This window comes from Misgurnus anguillicaudatus, chromosome 25 (assembly GCF_027580225.2).
Source record: "Misgurnus anguillicaudatus chromosome 25, ASM2758022v2, whole genome shotgun sequence".
Lineage (NCBI taxonomy): Eukaryota > Metazoa > Chordata > Actinopteri > Cypriniformes > Cobitidae > Misgurnus > Misgurnus anguillicaudatus.
This window is the reverse complement of record NC_073361.2, coordinates 20,949,865-20,975,100: the sequence shown is the minus strand read 5'-3', so window position 1 is coordinate 20,975,100 and position 25,236 is coordinate 20,949,865. Positions and strand designations below refer to the sequence as shown.

At 37.0% G+C, this 25,236-nt stretch overlaps 1 protein-coding gene across 1 annotated transcript; it reads left to right on the top strand.

Moving 5' to 3' along the window:
* The first annotated feature begins 3,367 nt into the window (after positions 1–3,367).
* Positions 3,368–24,636, top strand: dap (death-associated protein). The gene is made up of 4 exons (XM_055182310.2): positions 3,368–3,570; positions 4,010–4,103; positions 20,473–20,515; positions 24,084–24,636. Exons 1-4 carry the CDS (start codon positions 3,516–3,518, stop codon positions 24,201–24,203), a joined length of 312 nt encoding a protein of 103 aa, XP_055038285.1. The 5' UTR covers positions 3,368–3,515; the 3' UTR covers positions 24,204–24,636.
* Positions 24,637–25,236: the final 600 nt, after the last annotated feature.

Here is a 25,236-nt window from a genome sequence, read left to right as displayed (position 1 = left end):
GAGACCCAAAATGTCAGTGTGGCATAAAATCGATTTCCGTTTAACCAAACGCTAAAGAAGAAGCTCATCCCAGTGCAGACAAAATTATTCATGAAGATTTTTCAATAGGATTCATTTTGGATTCGTTTCATGGGGCCATTCATTATTATCAAATGTTGCATGAGAAGCATGCAAGGTAAAGATTACATAGGTTAATGTTCATATCAACAGAAAGTCCACTTTAACGTCACAGTGCTCATTCATGGAGTCAAATACTCTTCTAATTTCTCCCAGATTCTCCGTAAATGAAATGTATTCCTGCAGTATGATACAGAAAAACATTTGATCTGGCAACATTCAACCTTTTTGGAAAAATATTAATTTGAGGTGCTTCTGTCAGGACCAAAAGCACCTGTAGAAGCACTTGATGTTCCACCAAAATAATGAAAGTGGGCTGAGAGGCAAAAAAAGGCCTGTAAAGGATGAAACCTCTTGCATTGAACTCTTTAACCTCTTAGGTGTCACCCCACCCTTTTGCGTGGGGGACTAAAAAGTTGAAGTGCATCTTCAAATGAAATATAACTCTGGCATTTTTAAGAGTCTAGAGGTCTAGAGGTGTAACCTTGGTCTTGTTTTAAAGAAGCCAATTTAAGGTTTTTCACTGAAGTGTAAGCAGGTGAAAATATTAAACAGAAATATTGTTATAGCAGTTTGCTTTTATTTTAATAAATAACAATAATCCAATGAAATATTAATTTATAAAAAAAAGTAGTAATAATGAAAACATAAAGCCATATGTCTCAAGCTGTTGTGATCCAAATTTCAAGTTAAAATCACAAAAATGAGGTTTGTGTCACACTTTTAGCAGTTTTACCAACAATGGCCACTAGGTGTCAACGGTTTCCTGCATACTCTTGTCATAAATTAATAAATTACTGTCACTACATTAAAATATTACTGCTAAAACTTTTGAAATATGAAAACTGCATTCTTAGAGCTTTCCAATGATATATAGGTTGTCAACATTTTTGTAGATTTATACTAGGATATATGAATATATAATCATTAATATGCATTCCTATGGGGGGAGGTCATGTTACAAAAAACTGTCACTACATTATTTCTATCATCAGATGACCTTGACATATGAAAAGTACATTCTGAGAGCTTTCCAGTGATATATAGTTTATCAAGATTTTTTGGGTTTAGAGTAGGGGTTTAGTGTTAAAAAATGTAAAAACAAATTGGGCCTACATGTGGGCCTGTGACCTTTTTGAAACTGACTCTCATTGCGTAATTTTTTCTCAAAATGGTGATGATATATGACAACTACACTCTTAGAGCTTTCTAATGATATATAGTTTGTCAAAATTGTTTAGGTTTTGAATAGGGTATTAGTGCTATACTTATGTAAAAACTAATTGGGTTCACATGTGGCCCCGTGATATTTTTAAAACCTGATTCTCACTAAGTCATAATTTCCCAAAAATGGTGATAAAATATGAAAACTACACTCTCAGAGCTTTTCAATGATATATAGTTTGTCAGGATGTTTTAGGTTTACAAATATATAACAACAACATGGGCCCACCTGCGGACCTGTGGCATTTTAGAAAATGGCTCTCACTATGTCATTTCTTTCCCTAAATCCTGATGATAATTGGAAACTACACTCTTAGAACTTTCAAACGATATATAGTTTATCAGGATTGGATTAGAATTCACATGCAAAACACTGAAGTAAAAGTAGGCGTCCCGCCGGTGGGACAGTGACATTTAGCAGGATATAAATGTTTTGAGGCACACTCTCTTCATAAATGAATCAATTACTCTCCCTACATAGTTTATTTTATAAAACACTGTTGAAATGTCTATTCTATAGGCGTAGACCTTTCCAACGATATATAGTTTGTAGTGGTAGATTAAAATTTACATCAACAATATTGGAAGTAAATGTAGTTGTCCTGTGTACAGGACGGCGACCCTTAACAGGTTAAATGCATTGGTTTGTAAGAACACAGTTTCAAGATGATGCATATTCTGTAATACATGATGCAATCATGGACCTAACGATGAATAAAATACATAATATTACTGAAGTTGCTGATACTATACGAATAATGAGATCAGAGGAAATGTTACCAGCCACATGGTATTAAGGGATCTTTTGAAATGAAATATTATACACTTTAGTATTATTTTACCAATAAGGTGCTATTCCATGCAGCTGTATAGCTTGATGCATTACAAAAGCATTTAAATGTTATCTGAGAAAAGTGTGCACTGATGCTTATCAAAGCATTAGTCTCCCCTCTAGTGGTCAGGATTCACTTATACTCATTAACACCAATGCAACAGCAGTATGTCACAAACAGGCCCAGTGTGATCAAATATACACCTAAAACTTTTCATATAAAGTACAATTGCTTTAAAACTTCTTTAAGCAACAAGCACTCTAAAAAAGGCTGGGTTATTTTAAACTCAGCATTGGGTAAAAAGGGACGAGCCCAGTCTTTTGGGTTGTAATTTAACCTACGCTGGAATGTTCAACCCAAAAAGTTGGCTTGTTTTAACCCATTGTTTGGTCAAATATAAAATGTTCTGGGTTAATTTAACCCAAGGGCTCTTTGACTCAACGATGGGTTGAAAGTAACCAAGCAATTTGTGCTAAATAATGTTTTGATCAGATCTGTTAGCATCAAATGGCTTATTTAGCCACATGATCTCATTATCATCCAGTGTTTAAGAGGGATATAAAAGAACCATAATAAAGATCAAGATAGATCAGGTTTTATTTAACTTTAAACATATCCTTGACATTTTATTTCTGTTTAAAGACCATTAGCTGGAATTATTTTATATTATAGTTTATTTAAGAAAACGACTACAATATTGACAAAAACCCCTGGCCATGTGAAATCAAACTGTAAAGCCTAGTACTTACTATAGTAAACTGCAGTATATTGTATAGACCTATATTTTATCACAGTGCTGTGTATAGTCATAGTAACCCTTAACCTAAATATAGTAATAATATAATTATGGTAAATGCTGTAGCCTATACTTTAATATTTGCTAATATTATGTTAGGTTTAAAACACTATAGCATCTACAGTATGTACAGTTATATGAGTGTATAAAGAAAAAAATATTTAAAATGTCCTTATTTCTTTTTCTTTTGACTAAAATCCTCTCTCTTCGTTGCGTGTTGCTATAAATAGGCTGTTTTTGGACTTGCATGATTTATTAATGCAGCCTACGGCCCTTCAATAAACGCCCGATCCCACCTGATTCACGTGTGTTCCCACTCACTCTCCGTAGGAAGGAGGCGGAACGTAATTTCTGATCGAGCACTCCTATTGGATGCAGCGTGTCCGTGACGCCATCACGCATCGTTGCCAAACAATGGGCAGGGAAAAGCCACGTTGACGACAGTCGACAGCAGCGCGCGTTGTTTTTCAGGAAACAGAAGGATTGTTTTTATTATTAAGAAACGACTCTTTGGAGGAAACGCTTTACAGCAGCCGATAGCAGTCATGTCATCGCCACCCAAAGAGAAAATGGAGACGAAAGCTGGACATCCACCTGCTGGTAATGTCACTGTGACGATGCTCATGTTGTTTTGCTTTTCTGCTGGGAATGATTTTGTAGGAATCAGCTGATGCGAAGTGCACATCTTGCACGTTGCATGTCGCCTTATTTTTGAATTCACATACAGACTGCGTGTTTTAATGTAACGTTGATTATACGACAAGATGCATTTTGTGTTTAAGTCAATGCTTTGTTTTCCTTTTTAAATGTTTTTTTTTTGCCTATATGTTTCCTTTTGGCCTGCATAACTGTAGGTGTAAAGTACATCAGATAACAACACGTGTGTGTAAAGGCCCTAACAGTAGGCCATGGAAAAGATAACATAACGCTGTGCACTGATTGGTCACATGTTTTGATTGCTTTTATGATACAGTCTCACATACTGCTGCTAATGTCGGTGAATAAACTCTGATCTTCTGTTTGTGTGATACACTGACAGTGAAAGCAGGAGGTATGAGGATAGTGCAGAAGCATCAGTCTGAAGCACCTGTCAAGATGGATGATAAAGACAGTGAAGAATACGAGACCGTGAGGTAAGAGTGCTGACCATCACATTTTTGCAGCAGTAATATCCACACCAAACTTTTTCTGCTTTGTCATGATATTGTTTCTACTAGCAAAGCACACACTAGACTTTATTTTACGCAGCACACATCAGCTTTTTTGATAAAGAGGTTTTTGTAAGTACCCACTTGGTTTGATTCTACAACTTAATGCTATGAACATGTAATGCTTTGTGTGTATACAATTGAAGAGTAACAGTTTAAACACCGATTTATAAACCGATATATAATCATAGCATTGTACAGTCAAATGTTTTTGTATAATGGCAGCTTAAAGGGAGGGTCCATGTTCTCTGAAAGCCAATGTTGATATTTGAAATCACCTAAACAAACACACCTCTACCCCAATAGAATCTGGACCTTCTGTTGATAGACCCGCCCCACACATACGCAGTGTTGTTTAGTAGACACGCACCTAACTGCTGATTGGCTACTAGTGTGGTTTGGTAGTCGGCCCCTTTTCCAAAGTGTTTTTCAGATATCGGGCACTCTGCTTTTAACAATATATTTGACTGTTGTCCTCCTACACTGTGCTAGTTTTGTGTCAATCATCCCTTTTTGCAGGGCAAAATTATTTAATCTTTAAATCAATATTTCATTGCACTTTTTTATTTTGTTAAATAGCTATAGAATTAGTAAGATCATGTACAACTTTATAACTATACTATACTTTATAACAGTGGTCTCCAACATGGTGCCCGCACGGAGTCTATGAGTTAGCCTCAATTTTAATATTTTTTTATTTATTACATATTTTTAATATAAGCTTGTCTTTTTTGTATGTTAACATTTTAAACAATGATAAAACATATCAACAAGTAAAAAAAAAGCTAGACTATATAAAAGGTAGCCGTCGCTCCCAAAAAGCTGCTTTATAAACTATACATTTTATTTAAATGCTGTTTATGGATAAGGATAAAGGTCTTCTTTACTGAAAAATCCAGCTATAACCAACATAAGCTTGTAGCTGGTTTAAGGTGGCAGTAGCCTGGCAAGACCAGCTTAAACCAGCTCACCAGCTTATGCTGGTCTTAGCTGGATTTTGGAGGTGACAAGACAGGATTAACCCCTTAGCGTTCCAATGTACCGTGGGATGGACACTGCATTATTTGACAGAAAACTTCATGACATGCAACAATTCAAAAATAAAAAGCTAAACATGTCACACATTTTTGGAAATGCCGAGATTTTTGTCATTCAAAAGATGTAAACCCTTTTAAGGTGCAATCAACACAGCAGGTACAATTAGTGTCCTTTTTTTGCCTTTTTCAGGAGTGCTAGGGTGATAAAACACTAAACATATAACAAAACACTCTATAGCCCTAAATAACATTAACATTGAGTCTGATAAGGTGATAACTATCACTGATCGTTGACACAAGTGTGCGGTTCCCACGTGGCTATGGGTACAACTGGAAACTTTCTGCAAAAACAAGTTTTTTTTTTTTAGATTCCCTCTGCCCTGCATTGGCCCTCATTAAACTACTTTTTATGTTTGTTTTGATGATGTCACTCTAAATCATACCACTACATCTAATCTCCCAGAAATGTGTTTTTACCAGGGTTATGCAAAACCACCACCATCACGCTCAATGCCATATTAGAATAATTTTAGGCTAAACTAAATATAGGTCTGGGTGTGTCAGCAATGATTGCGTCTAACAGTCGGATGTCACCACATGTTCCCTTTTTCCCGTTTCTGCATAGTGCCGGATTCTGTTTAAGTAAATGGTTTCATTTAATATCAGCCTGTTGCTAGGTAGCCATCTAACTGATAGTTGCATAATCCGTCACATGTAATGCTTGGCATCTTTGCAATGCAAAAATATTTCTGTCTTTGAAACTTTCCTCTTTCACTCTCATGTTGTGTTATAGCTGACCTGATTTCAGCAGCCCGCATGCTTTCATTACTGCTTCTGCTAAGCTTTATGGCTCAGTTCAGTCTCCTTCATCCTGCTACCTGATGACTGATCGCCTTCACGACTGCAAGTGTTCTCCTATCAGCTCATTCAACCTGCTGCAGGAAATCCTCAGCGCTGTAACGCTCCTGTATAAACTTTTATGCTTTCTGGCAGCTGTCCACAGAGTGGCCATTTCAGAGAAGAGGTTGAAATGTGGTTTCAATGCGTGTTGCCCCTCCACCCAGAATATTACTGGCATCTTTTCGCAATGCTGGCAGGCAGAAAGGAAACTCTGCATTTTCCTGTGTAGTTTCTTTGTGTTCGGATCATGTTTGCACAAAGCGAGTTTTAGTTGTTGACACAATTGATCCTATGACTGTGTGGATGGTCAATATGTCACTTTAACATTTATAAAACAATGTTAGTCTTTCTAGATATCGTGTGGGAGTATTGCTGACAGATGAAAAAATAGTACCCGTATCGCTGGTACTATGGCTTCTAGAAAGGATCAAATATTATCCAGTTGCATCATTTTAATTTAATAGTTAAGTAAATATGTTTAGCAGCAATACAAATGAATCAATAAAGGATTATAGGGCGTTTTAGCTGTAATGATTCATTAAGCATTTAGACATTCAGATCACATATTAGCTGGTTAACAGATGCTACCTTTGCCTTTGTACAGTGCGTTCCAAAAACTGCCAGTAGTCTTGTAAATGGATAATTACCCTTTTTAAATATTGTTCATAATAAATGAGCAATATCAGTGTTATTTTCAGTCATAATATAAATGATAATTTCTCAGAGAATTTATTTATTACCAATATCCTGAACCATGTGTTTATATATTACTAAACCCCCCTGAGTCTAGACATTAGATATAAATCAGTCTATACCCATGTTTTACAAGGTGTACAGCTCTTCAGAACAAATAATTTTTAATAATTATTTTATTTAAATTTCCATGTGCACATTCATGAGGAAGAAACAATGTTATGGATGTGACAATTCTGAAAGCTGCACTTACATAACTATGGATAATATTTAGAAAAAAAAGTTTTTACTTAAAACAGAGACCTTGTACTGGTATTTAAAGGTGCAGTGTGTAATTTTTAGAAGCATCACAGTGACAGAAATGCAATATAATATACAAAACTACATTATCATGGGTGTATAAAGACCTTTTTTATAATGAATCGTTATGTTTTCATTACCTTAGAATGAGATGTTTTTATCTACATGCATGAGGAAGTCGCCATTTTGTGCCACCACGTTTCTACAGAAGCCCTTAACGGACAAACATTTTTGTCTCCGATGTCATGTTTTTCCGGTGCAGCTACTGTAGCTTCTCTATGAGTTTCAAAAGTGAGGTGCGAGCAGTGGGATGAGCCGTTGGTTGCAATTTGCAACCTCACCACTAGATGCCGCTAAAATTTACACACTGCACCTTTAAGCCAAAATATTAATCATATTAACCAAATATTGGCATCCAAAATATCAGTATGGTTAAAAACTTTTAGTAAGAGCTTTACTTTTTCATGAGTTGGCATTTGCATGAAGTTGCTCAAATGTTACTTCCAGCATTTTGCATATCAGTAGTTGGTGTTTGCCGTCTTTATATTGAAATTTAATTGGATACACATTTTTAACTGCTCCAGAAAGTATATAAAGCCATCATAAAAGTAATCCATACAGGTGGCATGAGAGTAAGTAAATGATGAATTTGTGCTGTTCATTTATTTACTATACTGGCCACTCGCAGCTTGTGTTTCATGTCAACATTACCCTACTAATCTCTTATTGGTCGTTCACTAGGTAGAATTGTTCCTAATTTTAGAACGGATATGAATAATATATGCACTAAATCATAATTAATACATAAGAAAATCTGTGTCAGTAGGCTGATTGCTGCTTACCAGTATGTGCCTGCTATTAATAAAACACCCTGTCCAGCATTTAATGTGTCAGACACGCAGCTTGGCATTGGACAACAATGGTTGCAAATTTAAGTTTAACAACAGGGATTGACATGTCACGATATCCTTCACAATACATTCTCGAAAATTGATTTAGGAACTCCATCTTAACAAAGCCTGTTGTGATTTTCAGAATGCAACAGTTCGGTATTGAATTCATCCAAGGCCAATCTACAAGATTGCATAACCTTAGGAGCCCCAATGTACAATTCTTGTCTTTCACTCCTTTCACCTTTAGAAATGTGTTAAAAGAATTATATACTCTGCAAGAAGTCGGCTAATCAAATATTAATGGGACTGTTCACTCAATAAAAGAGTAATTGATTCACCTTTGTTTTTGTTTCTCCCATCAAACAAGTTTGTGCAATGTTGGCACTGCTGTTTTTCATACAATAAAAGTGAATTTAGGGCTGTGCAATTAATTGTTTTTCAAGTTTTGATTCAAACTAAGACAAGATAATCGAGGTAAAACTATTATTGTGCGATTAAAATCTAAATTGCGTACTGCTGGACTGATGTGTTTGGAAGGCACCATTACTTTGACACGTGTAGCCTTTTGCAAAACACTTACTTACGAAAAAAGTTAAATAAATGCATGTTTTCAAAGTCACTGAGTGATCGTGCTAAATAATCGTGATTATGATTGTCACAAAAATTATCGCAATTGTGATTTGGCCCATAATTAAGCGAATTGAAAAGTGAATTGGGATTAGTCGCTTACATGCAAGAAAAACATTTTATTGTGTTATCCCAGATATAGAAAGTCATACTGGGGTGAGCAAAGGATGACAGAATGTTCGTTTTTGAGTGAATGACCCTGTTAGGGAAGCTCAATATAATCAGGCTGTTTTTCTTTTTTGCTTGGTGAAACCTTACAAACATTGTAACTTCACAATGCTGTCCCAAACACACCTATGAATACATTTATAAATGGGATCAGGATAAAGTCAGATTGCTGTGCTTCACTGAACTTATATATCTGTGCAAACTTATACTGTACAAAACAGGGCGTTTTCCCACTTTCAACAAAGAGTACACACTAAATATACTGGGTTGTTTCAACCCAGGTTTACTTAGGTTAAAGGGCACCTATTACAAGGTGTTTAGACATAATGTGTATGGGCAGTGCCTACACATTTTTATCATTGTCAGATGAGATTGTGAGACTATACCCCAATAAGTCATGGTTAAATGCTGTTTTCATAACTCTTAAGCAACTGAAATAAGTTGTTGTGAAACTTAAAAAGATCAGAGAGGCGCTTGCTGTTTTTTGTTTCCCATGTAAAGAGCAGCTAGCGTGGTGTCTCCTGCATCTGCCATGCTATCTTTTGACTGGCTGTAGCTAGCTAAGTTAGAGGAGGTTGACTCACAGCACTCAACACGTGTTTTTTTCCCCGTATGGCAAGCCGACTGGACGTAACATGGGGGGCGTGGCAGCATTTTTTAATTCGAAGTTCGAAGTTGTGACTTAATTTCGATTGATTTGGATTTAAAATCTAAATCCTGACACCCTTACTCATTAGACCTGCCGTTTTGATTTTCTTATCAATGTGAGGTCACATTGATAAAGCCCCGCCCACTGACAGTCCTGCGTTACCATAGTTTCCACCCTCAGCGATTTGTACTCTGTCCACCTGATACGATTGTCTCGTACTGTATTAATCAGATCTATTTGAACTAAAAGCGCTCACTGTCTGTTTGTAAGGAAGTGAGGAGTTGTAGCTTATTTGCATATAAAGGCGGGGTACATGATCTCTGAAAGCCAATGTTGACATTTGAAATCACCTAAACAAACACGCCCCTACCCCAATAATAAATCTAGACCTTCTTTTAATAGACCCGCCCCACACATACGCAACCCAGGCAGCGATGTCAGTTAGTAAACATGCCCTTACTGCTGATTGGCTACAAGTGTATTTTGGTACTGGCTGCCGACTGCCTTTTACAAAGATTTCTTTATTTTAAATTATGCACCCCGCCTTTAAAGGTACAGCGCGTTTTTGCTCCCACCCGAATGGGAGCATTTTGAACATGCTATAAAAATGATCTGTGGGGTATTTTGAGCTGAACCTTCACAGACACATTCTGGGTGCACCTGAGACTTATATTACATCTTGTGAAAAGGCCATAATAGGTGCCCTTTAACTTAACCCAACAGTTGGGATTGACCATATTTTACCCAAACAACCTAGCATTTTCAGATTGTAAGAGCTGTACAACAGTGTTACCGAACCATTGAAGTGGTTCCAAAGGACCTACTCTTTATTTAAATCCTCCTCATTATAGATGTTAATCATTAATATGTCCACTGTCTAAATGTGCCACACACTCACTAGCTATATCTCTCTCAACATGGTATGCTTCTGATGGGAAATAATGCACATTTGGGATAGCCAATTAGTGAAAGTCAATTGGGACTGTCTGGAGACCAGCAGTCAAATGTAATGTCATCTTCTCGGATGAATCGGATGCCTAAATGGAATGGCTCTGAGACGATCATGTAATGTGTTGGGTTGGTTAGCACACTGTTCGACCCGCACACCTGTTTAGTATGTTTCTCTTGTCCTACCCACAGAGGTCTGTTGAAAACTATTCATTAACATTGCTTAGTTGCTTGGTTGAGACAGGATGCTACAGAAAATTGTGCCATATTTGTTAATGGGCAGTCAGATCTGTATCTAGGTTTTTGAGACCCGAGTTATCAGAGCAACCGGTTGACTATTGTTGTGTTCACTTTGTGTATTATTGTTTTGCGCTGTCAAATCATTTATTTATTTGCTTATATGGCAACACTAATATTGGATCCATGTGTGGCTTTTTAGCATTTGTTTTCCTTCATAAGCTCTTGTAAAAAGATGTAATAAAGAAAGAGCCAAAACATTTTCAAAAAAATAATTCCAACTTGTAAATGTACGTTTCATAAGGACATAAATGGTTTTCTTAAATAATTTCAGTAATTCTGACATGACGTGAAAAGAACCATAATTACCCTTGTGGCTATCCTCAAGTCAAGACAAGAAACTTTATTGTTATTTCAACATTTCTCCAGGACCATGGTTGTTACAGACACTCGACTACAAAACACAACACAAGAGCTGAGGACTGAAATATTTTTTAGCCTAGCCAGAAAAAAAGTTCATGTGTGCAACCTCAGTTGTGACATACAAGGTGGCAGGCAGGGAAAGTAACATTTAGAGTAACTTTGTATTTCATCTTACTTTTAAATGGCTGTCAATGAAGAAAAATGCTTTTTGGCAGCATAATTGTAAATTTACAGCATCAACCATGCTCCAGTGTCCAAATGGTAGAGCATTGCCTTAAAGGGATAGTTCGGCCAAAAATGAAATTAAACCCATGATTTACTCACCCCAAAGCCGTCCGAGATGCATATGTCCATCATTTTTCAGACGATTTTTTCAGTTATTTTAGAAAATGTTTTAGATCTTTCAGTTAATCAAATGTGAAGTTACGGGGTCCGCGACCTTCGGGTCCAAAAAGTGTGCATCCGTCCTTCACAAAATAAATCCAAACGGCTCCACGATGATAAACAAAGTCCTTCTGAGGGTAATCCGCACAGTTTCGTTGTAGAGAAATCCACATTTAAAACTTTATAAACCAAAATAACTCGCATTCGGTAATGCCGCCATCTTAGTCGCATCCGCATTCAGGATGAGAGCTTACGCAGTGTACGGAGGTTACTCTGGTGCTGCTCTGTGCCCCCGCCCTCCGAATTTGTCATACATTACTAAGAAAAGTGCGTACACTACGCTAATACTCTCTTCTGAATACAGAGGAGTCTAAGATGGCGGCGCTACCGGAAGGTAGCCACTTTAGTCTATAAAGTTTCAAATATGGATATTTTTACAACAACACCGCGCGGATTACCCTCAGAAGACCTTTATTTATCATCGTGGAGCCGTTTGGATTTATTTTGTGAAGGATGGATGCACATTTTTTTGACTTGAAGGTCGTGGAGCCCGTAACTTTACATCTAATTAACTGAAAGATCTAAACATTTTCTAAAATAACTGAAAATGTGTTTGTCTGAAAAACAATGGACATATGCGTCTCAGACAGCTTTGGGGCGAGCAAATCGTGGGTTCAATATCATTTTTGGCCGAACTATCCCTTTAACAGCATAAAAAGTTGTGGGTTTGATCCCAGGGAACACACATGCTGATAAAAATGTATACCTTGTAAGCACTGTAGGTCGCTTTGGATAAAAGCATCTGCCAAATGCATACATTTAAATAAATATAAATGTAAATCAACCAGTAGGGCATAAGAGGACCGCGATAACCAGCCAAACACCGAGCCCTTGCTCTTTACTCTCTCACCAATCTCTGCTTAGTTTCACTTTTAGGATTCCAAAAGTTTGGGCCTGGGGTCACAGTTTGGCCTTGAGGCTATGCCTTAAGTCAAAGAAATGATATGCTAATTTGTCAAGTATTGCTCACTTTGTGACATTTGATGGATTTTTGTTGTTTTATTACTATAATAAGTTCATCTCAGAGTATAAGGCCATCTCACTGTGGTTTAGATCTAGTAAGCGGTTTCCGTGTGAGAGCGGATGTATGTGTGTAATAGTCAGATTCAGGTCATTAGCTAAACCCTGAACAGAAGCTGTGTTTGTAGACACTTATAGCCTGACTAGTGACTTTTCACACGCCGCTGTCAATTTATTTGCCTCTTAACAGTGACTTCATCCACTATGCTGGGCAAACTGCAATTCAGCCACCATGTACTGTGAAATTATGCAATGGTAAAATTGGGATGAGATGTTGACTTTAATGGAGAAAAGGAAAAATGAAAATAGACAGTTTGTTGACAATTATTTCCATGCTAGTTGCCCTCCCCATGTTGTTTGGCGAAGTGTGCTGAAGCTATTGGTATAATGGTCTCTGGTTGTGTTTTTGACTTAATCTACTTAAGTTTACATCACTGGTGTGTCGAATCCGTTTTTTTATATTACTATGTGTGATCTATTTGTACCCCGGATGTGACTTTTCAAAAGTTTCATCACAGATGGACTGCATGATATTGAGAGGAAACTATTATTGCAATATTTTTCATATTCTGCTATTTTATATGGAGATATGAAATGCTGCTTATGATGTATCGTCCAGATTATATATTTATGCAGTTATATATTGTGCAAACCAAGTTTCTATATAACTAGCTCAATGTTGAAAACTTCAATTGTGCAATTGTGCAACTGTAAACAATAAGCTTACTTATTTGTTTAGCAAATTTACCTTACATTTTTTTGTCACTGTAAATCTGTAAAAATATTCTGCTAAGCACAAAGCAAGAGTTTTTGAGCACCACTGACTTTCACTGTATTTTTCTTACAATGGAAGTCAATGGTGCTCCTGTTTCCTGCTTGATTACAAATATATTCCTTTGTGTTTAGCAGAACAAAGAAATGTTTACAGGTTTGTAATAACTTAAAGGAGAACACCACCGTTTTTCAATATTTTACTATGTTCTTACCTCAACTTAGATTAATTAATACATACCTAGCTCCATTCATTCTTATGGCTCCAAACAAAAGTTGTATTTTGTGCTACCAAACTTACTTGTGTAACTACTCATGTAACAGTCTTTAAATAGGGAAAACATGGAAGTGTTTGGTGGCTTCTAAATTCATCCCTGTTTGGATCCTAAGGAATGAATGGGGCTAGGCTAAATGCTAACACATTCATGAGGCACTGTACAAAGATTAAAAGTGCACGCATTGAAAAAAGATAGGTATGTATTAATTCATCTAAGTTGAGGTAAGAACGTAGTAAAATATTGAAAATGGCGGTGTTTCCCTTTAAGAGTGCCAGAATTTTTATTTTAGGTGAACTATCCCTTTAAGGTTAAGTCTAGTGTGACCTTTTGATAATAAGGAACGGTTAACAATTTAAGTTAATCAATTATTTTACAGGATGGTATTTTGTACTCTGATAATAATAATAATAATTATTATTATTAAAGTGATCTTTCCGTAGTCTGTGTTTTTCAAACCTATTATTTGCAGAAAGCAGCTTATTGTTATACATGTTGCAAATTTAGTCCCCAATATCAGTGAAAAGGCAACAAAAAATCTAAAAAACAATTACGCTGGCTGCTTGTCGTAAGGACTTAAAGTTATGGATTTTTCAGTGCCGATGCCGATTTTTGTTTCATCAGCCTTAGCCTTGACCAATACAGGCTGCCGATTTTCTTGAGCCGATATTTGGAGCCGATACTGCTTTTGCTCACTCAATTTACATCATAAAAATTATGTAAAAAATGGCATGTTGTTAAAAAAAGATGTTATTAGTTTGAATAGTTCTTACATTTATTTTAGTCTAGGACTAGTCTAATTCCTGTCCGGGAAACTGCCCCATAGAGATGAAAATAAAACCTGCTTTGTCCAGCTATGATCAGCTGTTAGGCCGAGCTTTCGATGTTGTCATGGAAAGGTTGGTTGTTTTTAGTCACATGACCTGCAATCGCTTGCAGCTTCCAGCACTCTGTCTGTAAATAATGGCGGAAAAATTTGGCGAACACGGCAGCCATGTATCGGCCGATGCCGATACACATAAAACTCACAAATATCGGCCCGATATATCGGCCGGCCGATATATCGGTCTATCACTAATTGTAATGAATCTGTCCCCAGCTGACAAACTACGGGTACCTATATTCACCATAGGCGTATATGTGACCCAGTCTAAGAAATCCAAAGTCTCATAATCCATTTATGATTTTTGAGAGAATTAAAGTTACACTTTCTAAAGATTACAATTTTTGACATGACCTAATTCAGTCAGTATTAAATATATCAAGGTTATATTTTCAAATGTTCTTAACGTTATATAGGATGATTTTGGCCATGGTTGCAAAGGGCATGGTTTAATTTCTATTGTATTGAGTTTGGATCCCAGTCCTTTTTAGGTGGTTTCCAGGACAGGGATTAGCATAAGCCAGGACTAGGCCTTAGTTTAATTAGAAAATATATCTAGTTTTAACAAACATGTCTTACTAAAAACATTACTTGTGTGCATTTTGAGGCAAAACAAAGGGCACCAATGTAATTTAAGATATGTCGGTACAAGTTGTTTTCAGTTTGGACAGCTCTCACATATATTTTAGTCTAGGACTACTCTAATCCCTGTCTGGGAAACCGCCCCTTTGTGTATTAGATGATGATGTTAAGCATGGGTCTTCAGGCTTACCACAAATTTGCTTTGTATACACAGCTCATTCCCACAGGTCCAGACGAGAGATTAGGACCGTTTCCTTCCCAGTTTAGCTTATTGATAAACAATAGTTATGTGACGAGGTTGCCATGACAACAGGAAGTTGTGAGCGTCTGTGCCGCCTTAATTGCTACAATCGTCTTGCGAGAGGTAACATAGCATCTGACTCTGTGACTGAGAAGCATCGCTATATCTCTCTGTGTATGTGTTTATTCTCTCCGTGCCTTTCTTTCACACTGAGCATATTTTATGTATGTTCTATATTCTCAGCTGATGGTCACATGAAAGCAAGAGCAATCTCAGGGTTTGTAGTAGTTTAGTTGATATATCATTTATATATATTATATTATATGTATAAATATATGTCATAATGTTGTATTTTAAAGACATTTTTGTTTATTTTGCTAAATGTAATGTAAAATCTGAGTACTACTGAGGCAAAGCCACTTAAAAACCTATTCTTTACTATCTAGTCATGCTTGTATTGAATAAACATATAAGCTGAAAAAAACAAGAAAACAGCTCTTTATTTCTCAGACTAGATTTAATCATTATGGCCCTCAATGTCCAATATTACCAGAAGGATTGCTGCTTACTGGAGTGTAACATATTTGTTCAAGATGAAAAAATAAAATCTTCCCTTGAGTTATTGTCCCTGATTTTAACCTTGACATTAGCTCTATTTCAGTAAGTTTTTTCACCAAAGCCTAACAATATCACTGGCCTGTTTCTTTATTTTAATGCAAGCACACTGCTGCCACCATCAGGTTTGTAATGGCATAGCTATAAAGGAATACAGATGAACTGTTTGAAATAAACCTTATATTTATCAATCGTATTTTGTGCGCAAAGTTCGTAGCTTTCGGAATGAGTTAATAATTAATTAATGTCAATGCTAATAACCACATAGACTTTTTTGCATGACCTTTATATAGAAGAATAAGATAACTTTTATCTTATCTTATGTAGGGGGCTCTTCTCAACCTTTGCTGTTCAGCATGTTTAGCAAAGGATTAATGGTTTAAAAAACTTATCCTGTTTGCTTTTTTATTAATTCACAACTCTGCGATTTTAATAATCTGGATTTTGACGGCAAAAGCACCCTCTCCGTCTTTGCTCAATAAGAAAACAGGATTTTATAAGATTTTTGTCCATTGTTTAATCTGAGATTATATAGCTGTCTTTTTTGAAATATAGACAGGTTCTGTTGGTTATGCCTCAATGGGAGATTATCTCTCTCTCGCTCTCTCGCTTTCTCTCGCTCTCTCTCTCTCTCTCTTTGAGCTTTGGAGTTTTCATGCCCTCTTGCAGCAAGTTGAAAACTCTGACACCTTCTGGATTTGGCTCTCATTTACATTTATCCATTTGGCTGATGCTTTCATCCAAAGCGACTTACAGTGCATTCAGCCTATACGTTTTATTAGTATGCGTGTTCCTGAAATCAAACCCATGCGCTTTGCATCACTATCACAATGCTGTACCATCTGAGCTACAGCAACACTTACTTCTGTATAGCCTTTAGTACGTTGAAACATATGAAGAGTTTGGTTCCAAAGCGCAATAAATCCATTTTGACTCATTTTGGTAAAATGCGTTTTCTATACCAAGAAAGTGACAAGATGAAAACCACAATTTTCTGTAACAAACTTTCACATAGCATCTTTAGGTTATGGATTATGGATTTGAATTTTTAAAGGTTTATCATAAAAACTGATTATTTTTTCCACAAAATGCTAAAAATCTATTGAATCAATATATAAATGTGCATTCGTCTTTGCTAGGGATGGGCAATATAAACGATATGCAATATAAACGATATAAAATTGGCATACGATAGAGATTTTAAATCTATTGCACTATCGCGATAATGCGTGTTGATGACTCAATCTACCCGCGAACTTTAGAGCCACGAGCTGCAGCCGAATAAACATGGATGAAAGCATCAGCGAAACAGAGGAGCTCATGAAAAAGGCTGATGCAACATCTATTATTTGGATTTAAGGCGTCCAACAATAAGCAGGAAAATATACTCTGTAGAGCAAGGGGTGTCCAATATGGCAATGCTGGTAGATCGCACATAAGTTAACTGCTGCTCCACGCACGAAATTGGCATTATGGTCTAGTAATTGTCAAACATGCAGTATAGTCCTCTCACAATCATTTAAAGTGTTTAGTGTTATAAAAATAATTTACTGTTTTTTTAGCAGATAGATCTTGTCGGCTTTATCATTTTAAAAGTAGATCACCACACAAAAAAGTCTGGACACCCCTGCTGTAGAGTGTGTCAGGCAAAAGTTCCAGCTAAGAGAGGTAACAAGACTAATCTGGCCATAACGGTTTACTTTTACTTACTTTTTAGCAGTTTGGCTTTTCTAAGGGTCTATATAACCTGTTCTGAAATGAGTCTATTAAAATTATTATATCGCAATACATATCGCTATCGCAAGAGGCTGCAATGTATAACGCAATATGGATTTTAGGCCATATCGCCCATCCCTAGTCTTTGCCATGTTATATACATTTAGTGGTATACACTGATTAAAAAAATAAAGATTAATGGCATTAATCAAAACACTTACTTTGTCATATTAAGAACACTGTCATTGCTGTTGTCATCCTGGCATCGTCGTCATTGAAATTTTTTGACAGCGATCAGCTATAAAATGTTTTGGTCCTGCTCAATTTTCATTGACTTCAAGTCAAATAATGGAAAGTTTTTAAGATCCTTCCTCGCTTTAGAAAACCATCACATTTTTATCAATACCATCAAAGTATTATTTAGTTTTTGTTTATTTGTTGATCACGAAGTACAAAGTAGATGAGGAAAACTAGGATTCTGTGTGTATTCAACGTGCCGCCATTGTTGCTTACAATGCGTGAATGGTGCGCTGTGATTTGTTGAGTGGATTTATGCAGAGAAGGAGGACTGGCATTCATCGCGTTTTGGGAAAAAAGGGAGAAAAGATGACACGGCGGATATCAGATTTTGCGTAAAATGAAGAATTTACTTTTTAATACTGACCTGATACAATACTGATTTTGGTTTATATGGCGTTTATTGCGTTTTGGAACCAAACTCTTCATATGTTGTTAACATGCTAACAGTTTAATTGTCCACTTTTATTGCTCCGTTTCCTATATCTTGAAAAGCGGTGTGATCATCGCACTGTATTATTATTAATATTTTAGCAGCGGCTACTGTTAAACAGCTACGCGTGGCCACTCGAACTCAAAGTCTTTAAAACTACATCTGTTTGTCACACATTATTATTTTATTTTCTGCAGAGACAAGGTCTATTTGTCTTGTCAAGGTCAATTATCACTGTTGACCTTCTCTTCTGGCTGGTGCTTTAAGGGAAATGCTCAGCTTTGGAAAATGAATGGGAGTAATTTCGGAAGCTGACGGCTTGTTCAGGCCCGAAGCCATGTTTCAGCTCCGTGCTCAGATGTTGATGGTAAATTCCAGGTCCCTCAGGAATTTTTATAGGCCATTTTGTACCTTGGTTGCTGCCGGGAGCACCTGATTTTAACTCGCAGACCCTTCGTCTACTCCCTCCCTAGTTTTCACATTCACATGTACTCAGGCCTCAAGCAACAGTTACAGGGACGTCTAGTCTGAATCAGCCCTATTTGCCTACCTAATACAAATTTCTTGACTTATGCATAATTTATCACTGCACTTAAAAAAAAAGAAAGGTTTATCTATTGTAATCTGTCATCTAAATAGTAATAACTACTGTACCTTGTAAATCTTCCCAATAGTTACAATGGCCATTTAAAGACACTTAACTTTGTAGGCTATGGCAATAATAGCAAATATATCAGAATTGTAGTATTTTATACATTTATAGTGTTCCTATAGCTCAACTGATAGGGAATTACGCAATTCCTAAATGTCATGTTCGATTTTTTTAGCATTTTTGGCATCATCTTAGATAAGACACCATAATAATTCCCTCCATTTACTCTTACGAATAAATTGCTTTGCAAAACATAGATGATTTTTTTAATCATCAGTAAGATTGTATACCTTATCAGGATGCATTTATAGGTATAATTATCATTATAATCCTTCTGTGTTGAGCCAATAAATCCGAATGACGTGCCAGTTTTCATCAGTGCTGGGCTTAATTCATCGTGTTAGAATTCCGACCATGTATCCGATTAGCTTTGCATCCGGATGTGGAAGGCAATTCCTCTCAGCGTTGATGTGGAATAGAGGGCATCCGCTGACAGTCACATCAGACGTCTGATTGGGCTTCACTCAGACGTCCTGTGCTTGTAATGATGCCGACTGTTGACCTTCAGCTAATCACTGCAGACCTCACACACTTTGATTTCCCGCAACTTCACAAAGTGCTGTCAGATGGAATCATAAGATTTTATACTGTGGGACCTTTGACAGCTTGTACTGTAGTCTTTAGTCTACATATTAATGTATGGTGTTATTACACTCTTAGAACGAATGTGTTAAAAACCACACATTTGTGTTGATTCTGGGACAACACACTAAATGCGTTGTCCCAGAATTTACCCATCTCTGTGTTGTCATTGAAACAACACATTTTGTGTTACTTTTAATCAGCACAAAATGACGCATAAAGTGTTAAAATTACACATAATGTGTTAGAATCTTAAGGCACAAAGATGTGTAAAAAATTAACACATCCTTTCTAAGAGTGTATAAATAAATTCCTATCTTAATATTTTTTTGGATCCCATGTTAATTTTTGTGCATAAAATATTTAATTCTAGATTTTTGTCTTTTTAATGACAAAGTTATATTTTGGTTTCCATTAACCTCATGCAATAGATGAGCATTTAGACAGATGAATAGAAATAATAAGTGTTGATCCAGACCAACGATGTCTTCATTTTCATTTTAGGTGAACTATCCCTTCAAAACCCTGCAAACAAAAAATATCTCTGAACAAATTTGGGCTTAACCTTAAATAAACACATTTTAAATGTCTCTTTGGATCAGACACAAGGCAGCACTATTGAGTTCATTTTGGCTGCAACCCTCCGAAGGTTTCTTTCCTCAGAAATATGAGTGGTGTTATTCATTGGCAGAATACAGAAGTGTTTGTGTTCTCCTGTACACATTCCCTATGGAAACATTAATGATCCTAAAAAAATCTACTAAGACTGATGCGTTTTATGTTATGTTTTTGACTTAAAATTTTGTGTTATGTTTTTGACTGAAATGTTTTCTTTTTTCCACTTCTAGCCCACCAAAGATGCCTGTTGTGGTCTCAGGAGTTGTCACTAAGGTAGGTTCATTTACTTAGATCATGATGTCATAACCAGAGGTCATGTGTCACTTATGTTATACCGTAAATATATACATAATTTTTTTATGAAATAAGGGATTATTATTAGTTTTAACAGATCTATCCAGCTAAACTGGTAGACATTGCATATGCGTATGCAGTGCAAAGGTCATGGTTTCAAATCCCAGTGAACACACATACAGTGAGGAAAATAAGTATTTGAACACCCTGCTATTTTGCAAGTCTTCCTACTTAGAAATCATGGAGGGGTCTGAAATTGTCATCGTAGGTGCATGTTCACCGTTAAGAGACACTGGGCCCTATCTTGCACCCAGCGCAATTGACTTTGTCAGTGACGCATGTATCATTTCGTATTTTGCCCCGGCGCACAGCGCGTTTTTCCCTCCACAGACGCACGTCGACAAACTAGGGAATGAACTTGCGCTCCCTGGGTGGTTCAGCGCAAAAAGGAGGCGTGCTCCGGCGCAAACCATCTCTTATGCTATTTTGCAGTTTCAAAAAAAAATTGCGCTACTAACAAAAAAAACTAGTCTAAAGTCAGTGGCGCGTTGCGCGTGGTTCATTATGCTATTTTAAGGGCGCATGCTTGACCATAATGTATAGCGTGCACAACGCGCATTGCTTATCTAATCTACACAGATGCAACAGTTATTTTTGCAAATCATAAATTGTTACAATAAAAAATATAAGATAAGGGAAATCATTAAATCTTAATTTTTACAATAAAAAATTAATACATGAGATAAGGGAAATCATTGTGGTAAGCATTGTGGTGATAGTTTTTATTTATTGTGTGGCTGCGTTAAACAATTATCATGCAAATAACGATTAAAATATTTTCATAAGTTTGTTGTGTGGCTGTATTACGTTTATTTTATCTAAATAATAATTAAAATGTTTTCATAAGAAACCTTAATGTATGATTTTTTAACTATTTTTTTGTATGATACAGCCGCAAATAAGTATTTAAACACCTGAGAAAATCAATGTTTATATTTGGTACAGTAGTCTTTGTTTGCAATTACAGAGGTCAAACGTTTCCTGTAGTTTTTCACCAGGTTTGCACCCACTGCAGGAGGGATTTTGGCCCACTCCTCCACAAAGATCTTCTCTAGATCAGTCAGGTTTCTGGCCTGTCGCCGAGAAACACAGAGTTTGAGCTCCCTCCAAAGATTCTCTATTGGGTTTAGGTCTGGAGACTGGCTAGGCCACGCCAGAACCTTGATATGCTTCTTACAGAGCCACTCCATGGTTATGCTGGCTGTGTACTTCTGGTCATTGTCATGTTGGAAGACCCAGCCTCGATCCATCTTCAATGCTGTAACTGAGGGAAGGAGGTTGTTGCCCAAAATCTCGCAATACATGGCCCCGGTCATCCTCTTCTTAATACAGTGCAGTCACCCTGTCCCATGTGCAGAAAAACACCCCCAAATAATGATGCTACCACCCCCATGCTTCACAATAGGGATGGTGTTCTTGGGATGGTACTCATCATTCTTCTTCCTCCAAACAGGTTTAGTGGAATTATGACCAAAAAGTTCTATTTTGGTCTCATCTGGCCACATGACTTTCTCCCATGACTCCTCTGGATCATCCAAATGGTCATTGGCAAACTTAAGACGGTCCTGGACATGTGCTGGTTTAAGCAGGGGAACCTTCCGTGCCAGGCATGATTTCAAACCATGACATCTTGGTGTATTACCAACAGTAACCTTGGAAACAGTGGTCCCAGCTCTTTTCAGGTCATTGACAAGCTCCCCCCGTGTAGTTCTGGACTGATTTCTCACCTTTCTTAGGATCGTTGAGACCTCACGAGGTAAGATCTTGCATGAAGCCCCAGTCCGAGGGAGATTGACAGTCATGTTTAGCTTCTTCCATTTTCTAATGACTGCTCCAACAGTGGACATTTTTTCACCAAGCTGCTTGGCAATTTCCCCATAGCCCTTTCCAGCCTTGTGGGAGGTGTACAATTTTGTCTCGAGTGTCTTTGGACAGCTCTATGGTCTTGGCCATGTTAGTAGTTGGATTCTTACTGATTGTATGGGGTGGACAGGTGTCTTTATGCAGCTAATGACATCAAACAGGTGCATCTAATTTAGAATAATAAATGGAGTGGAGGTGGACATTTTAAAGGCAGACTAACAGGTCTTTGAGGGTCAGAATTGTAGCTGATAGACAGGTGTTCAAATACTTTTTTGCAGCTGTATCATACAAATAAATAGGTAAAAAATCATATATTGTGATTTCTTGTTTTTTCTTTTTTAGCTTATGTCTCTCACAGTGGACATACACCTACGATGACAATTTCAGACCCCTCCATGATTTCTAAGTGGGAGAACTTGCAAAATAGCAGGGTGTTCAAATACTTATTTTCCTCACTGTATAATGAAAAATCTGGATCAGACTGAATGCACTGTAAGCTTCCACCAAATAATGGGTGCATGAACAACATTTAAGTGGACTTGTTTCCAAAAAAAATAGTTTCTCACTTGAAAAGAACAGAGGTCTAATTTTTTCTTGGACTTTTTCTTAAAAAAAGTGTCAGAAGCAGCGTGCTTCCATTTCACACATCTAACACTTGAGCTTGGATAGACCGGTCTCTAGCAGATGTCCTATTAACCTTTCTACAGACTTCATCCAGCTTTAGGCTGTCTAATGCAATCAAATGCAGCGCCAAATTCATCTTAAACCTGCCCACATCCCAAACCAACTGAGCTGACTGTTCTGGACCGTTTGTGCAGTTAAATGCTGTATGTTTGTCTCTTATTACTTATTGAGATTACAGCAATTCTCTGATGTGCCCGAGACTTTGTATTGGGTTGTGAAGGGTTTAACAGCTTGTCACACAGAGCCGCTCTGCCCCTTTCCAGCCTGGGCTGACCTTAATCTGCTCTGCCGCTGTGGGATTGGTCGAGTCTCAGGATTTTAATATTCTGTTTTGATGGAGACTGTGACATAACACATCAATCTGTGCATGCTTACGGTTGCGCATATACAATGTTGTATGAGTCAGAGAGTTGGCAGTGCTCATAAACAATGTTGTGTTTGATTATGCATGCCATAGCATATATAAAGTGACCCTGTTTGATGTTGAGATCACATGCAATCCTTGTTTTCGTTGTGTGGTAGTGGTGCATGTGCCCTATACACACTTTACCTCTATGTGTAGCCAGGTTTTAAATAGAGGAACCAAGAGTTTGGCTTGGCTCATTATAGTTTTCTGGGCTGTCTACCCTGTAATCTCCTTCAAAAGCTGTACTTATCTCCTCTTTCATATGTGACATGATTAAAGGGATATTAGTAAATAACACGTGTTGCTTCTTCTTTCTTGGAATGTCGGATTTGTGTCCTCGCTGGCTGCGTATCATGTAGTTGCACTCTAAGATTTGAAAAAAATAATATTTTTCCACTATATATGTTGGAATGACATAATGATATATTTTGAGCTATTTTATATTAATAGCAATTGTCAGACATTATAGTGGCACAAATCAAATAGTATCATACAGTATGCGCAAACTGTAATACGCTATCTTTTTTTTTTTAGGGTGATAAAGACTTCACCCCTGCTGCTGCTCAGGTGGCCCATCAAAAACCTGTTCCTGCAGTGCAGAAGTTGCCTTCAGCCCATCACATCAACCAGCACATCCATCAGCCCCGCAAGTGAGCCATTACCCTGCTCCGGATCACCCCTGGCACACAGCATGGGGACAGGACCACACCACCCGAAACACCTGTTCAGGTTGCCAGGGATCTTATGCCATCAAGCATTAAACACCCATTATCCCATGAACCTGTGCCTGGAAATGTTTTTTTCCACCAGTATCATATCAAACAGTCATTTTTGCCATTTCTATACATTGCAACACTAAATTCGAAAGGCTCCATTTGCAAATCACTAATCAAAAACGTGTTAATTTTAAGGGTCCAAGAGAATCATGGAGCTGTTTTTATTTTAATGTAATTTTGTTTTACATAAATAGTTCCTGAGAGATGTAAATTGTATAAATCTTTTTTGCTTTTTGAAGTTGGTGAATGTTGTATATTAGGCATTAGGTACTAGGTGTGGCTATCTGAATAAAGAGTTAATATAAAACCAACGCACGCTTTTTTGTTCTGATTAATATACTCTATAAAAATAATGTTTGCCATGTTGTTGCTTGCCTAGCATGTAACAATAATATTTGAGTTTCAAAGCAAAATATGGACAGCTGAGCAAACATGGACAAAAAATATGAGATTTACAGTCAAAGTCTATTGGGTTCCAGACTGTTTAAACCAGATAAAGTGGATTTGTATTTTATTAAAGTGTTTATATTAAATCTTTCAAGAAAAATGTCTATTTTTCTAATGTCAGCATGTATAAGCCTGTACTATGAAACTGTATTTTAACATTCATCATGGTGCACTACTTTGACTTTCATTTATTCAGTGGTTGAGTGTTTCACTTCACGCCCCACGCCACCAAGCTTACTTTTTCTACTGACCCCTCTATTCAGTCCCTACCAGTTCACTTTGTGTTTCAATTAAGTTTATGATAAGAACCCAGCTGTCACAGGTCTCAGGTCTGTCCCACGGTACATTTGAATGCCCAAGGTGGCAAGTCTACTGCAGTTCCAATAACACAGCAGCTGGCCAAACCTGCTGTTCACTTTTAGAAAAAATGAACCGCATAAGTTTTAGTAGACATTTTGACTTTT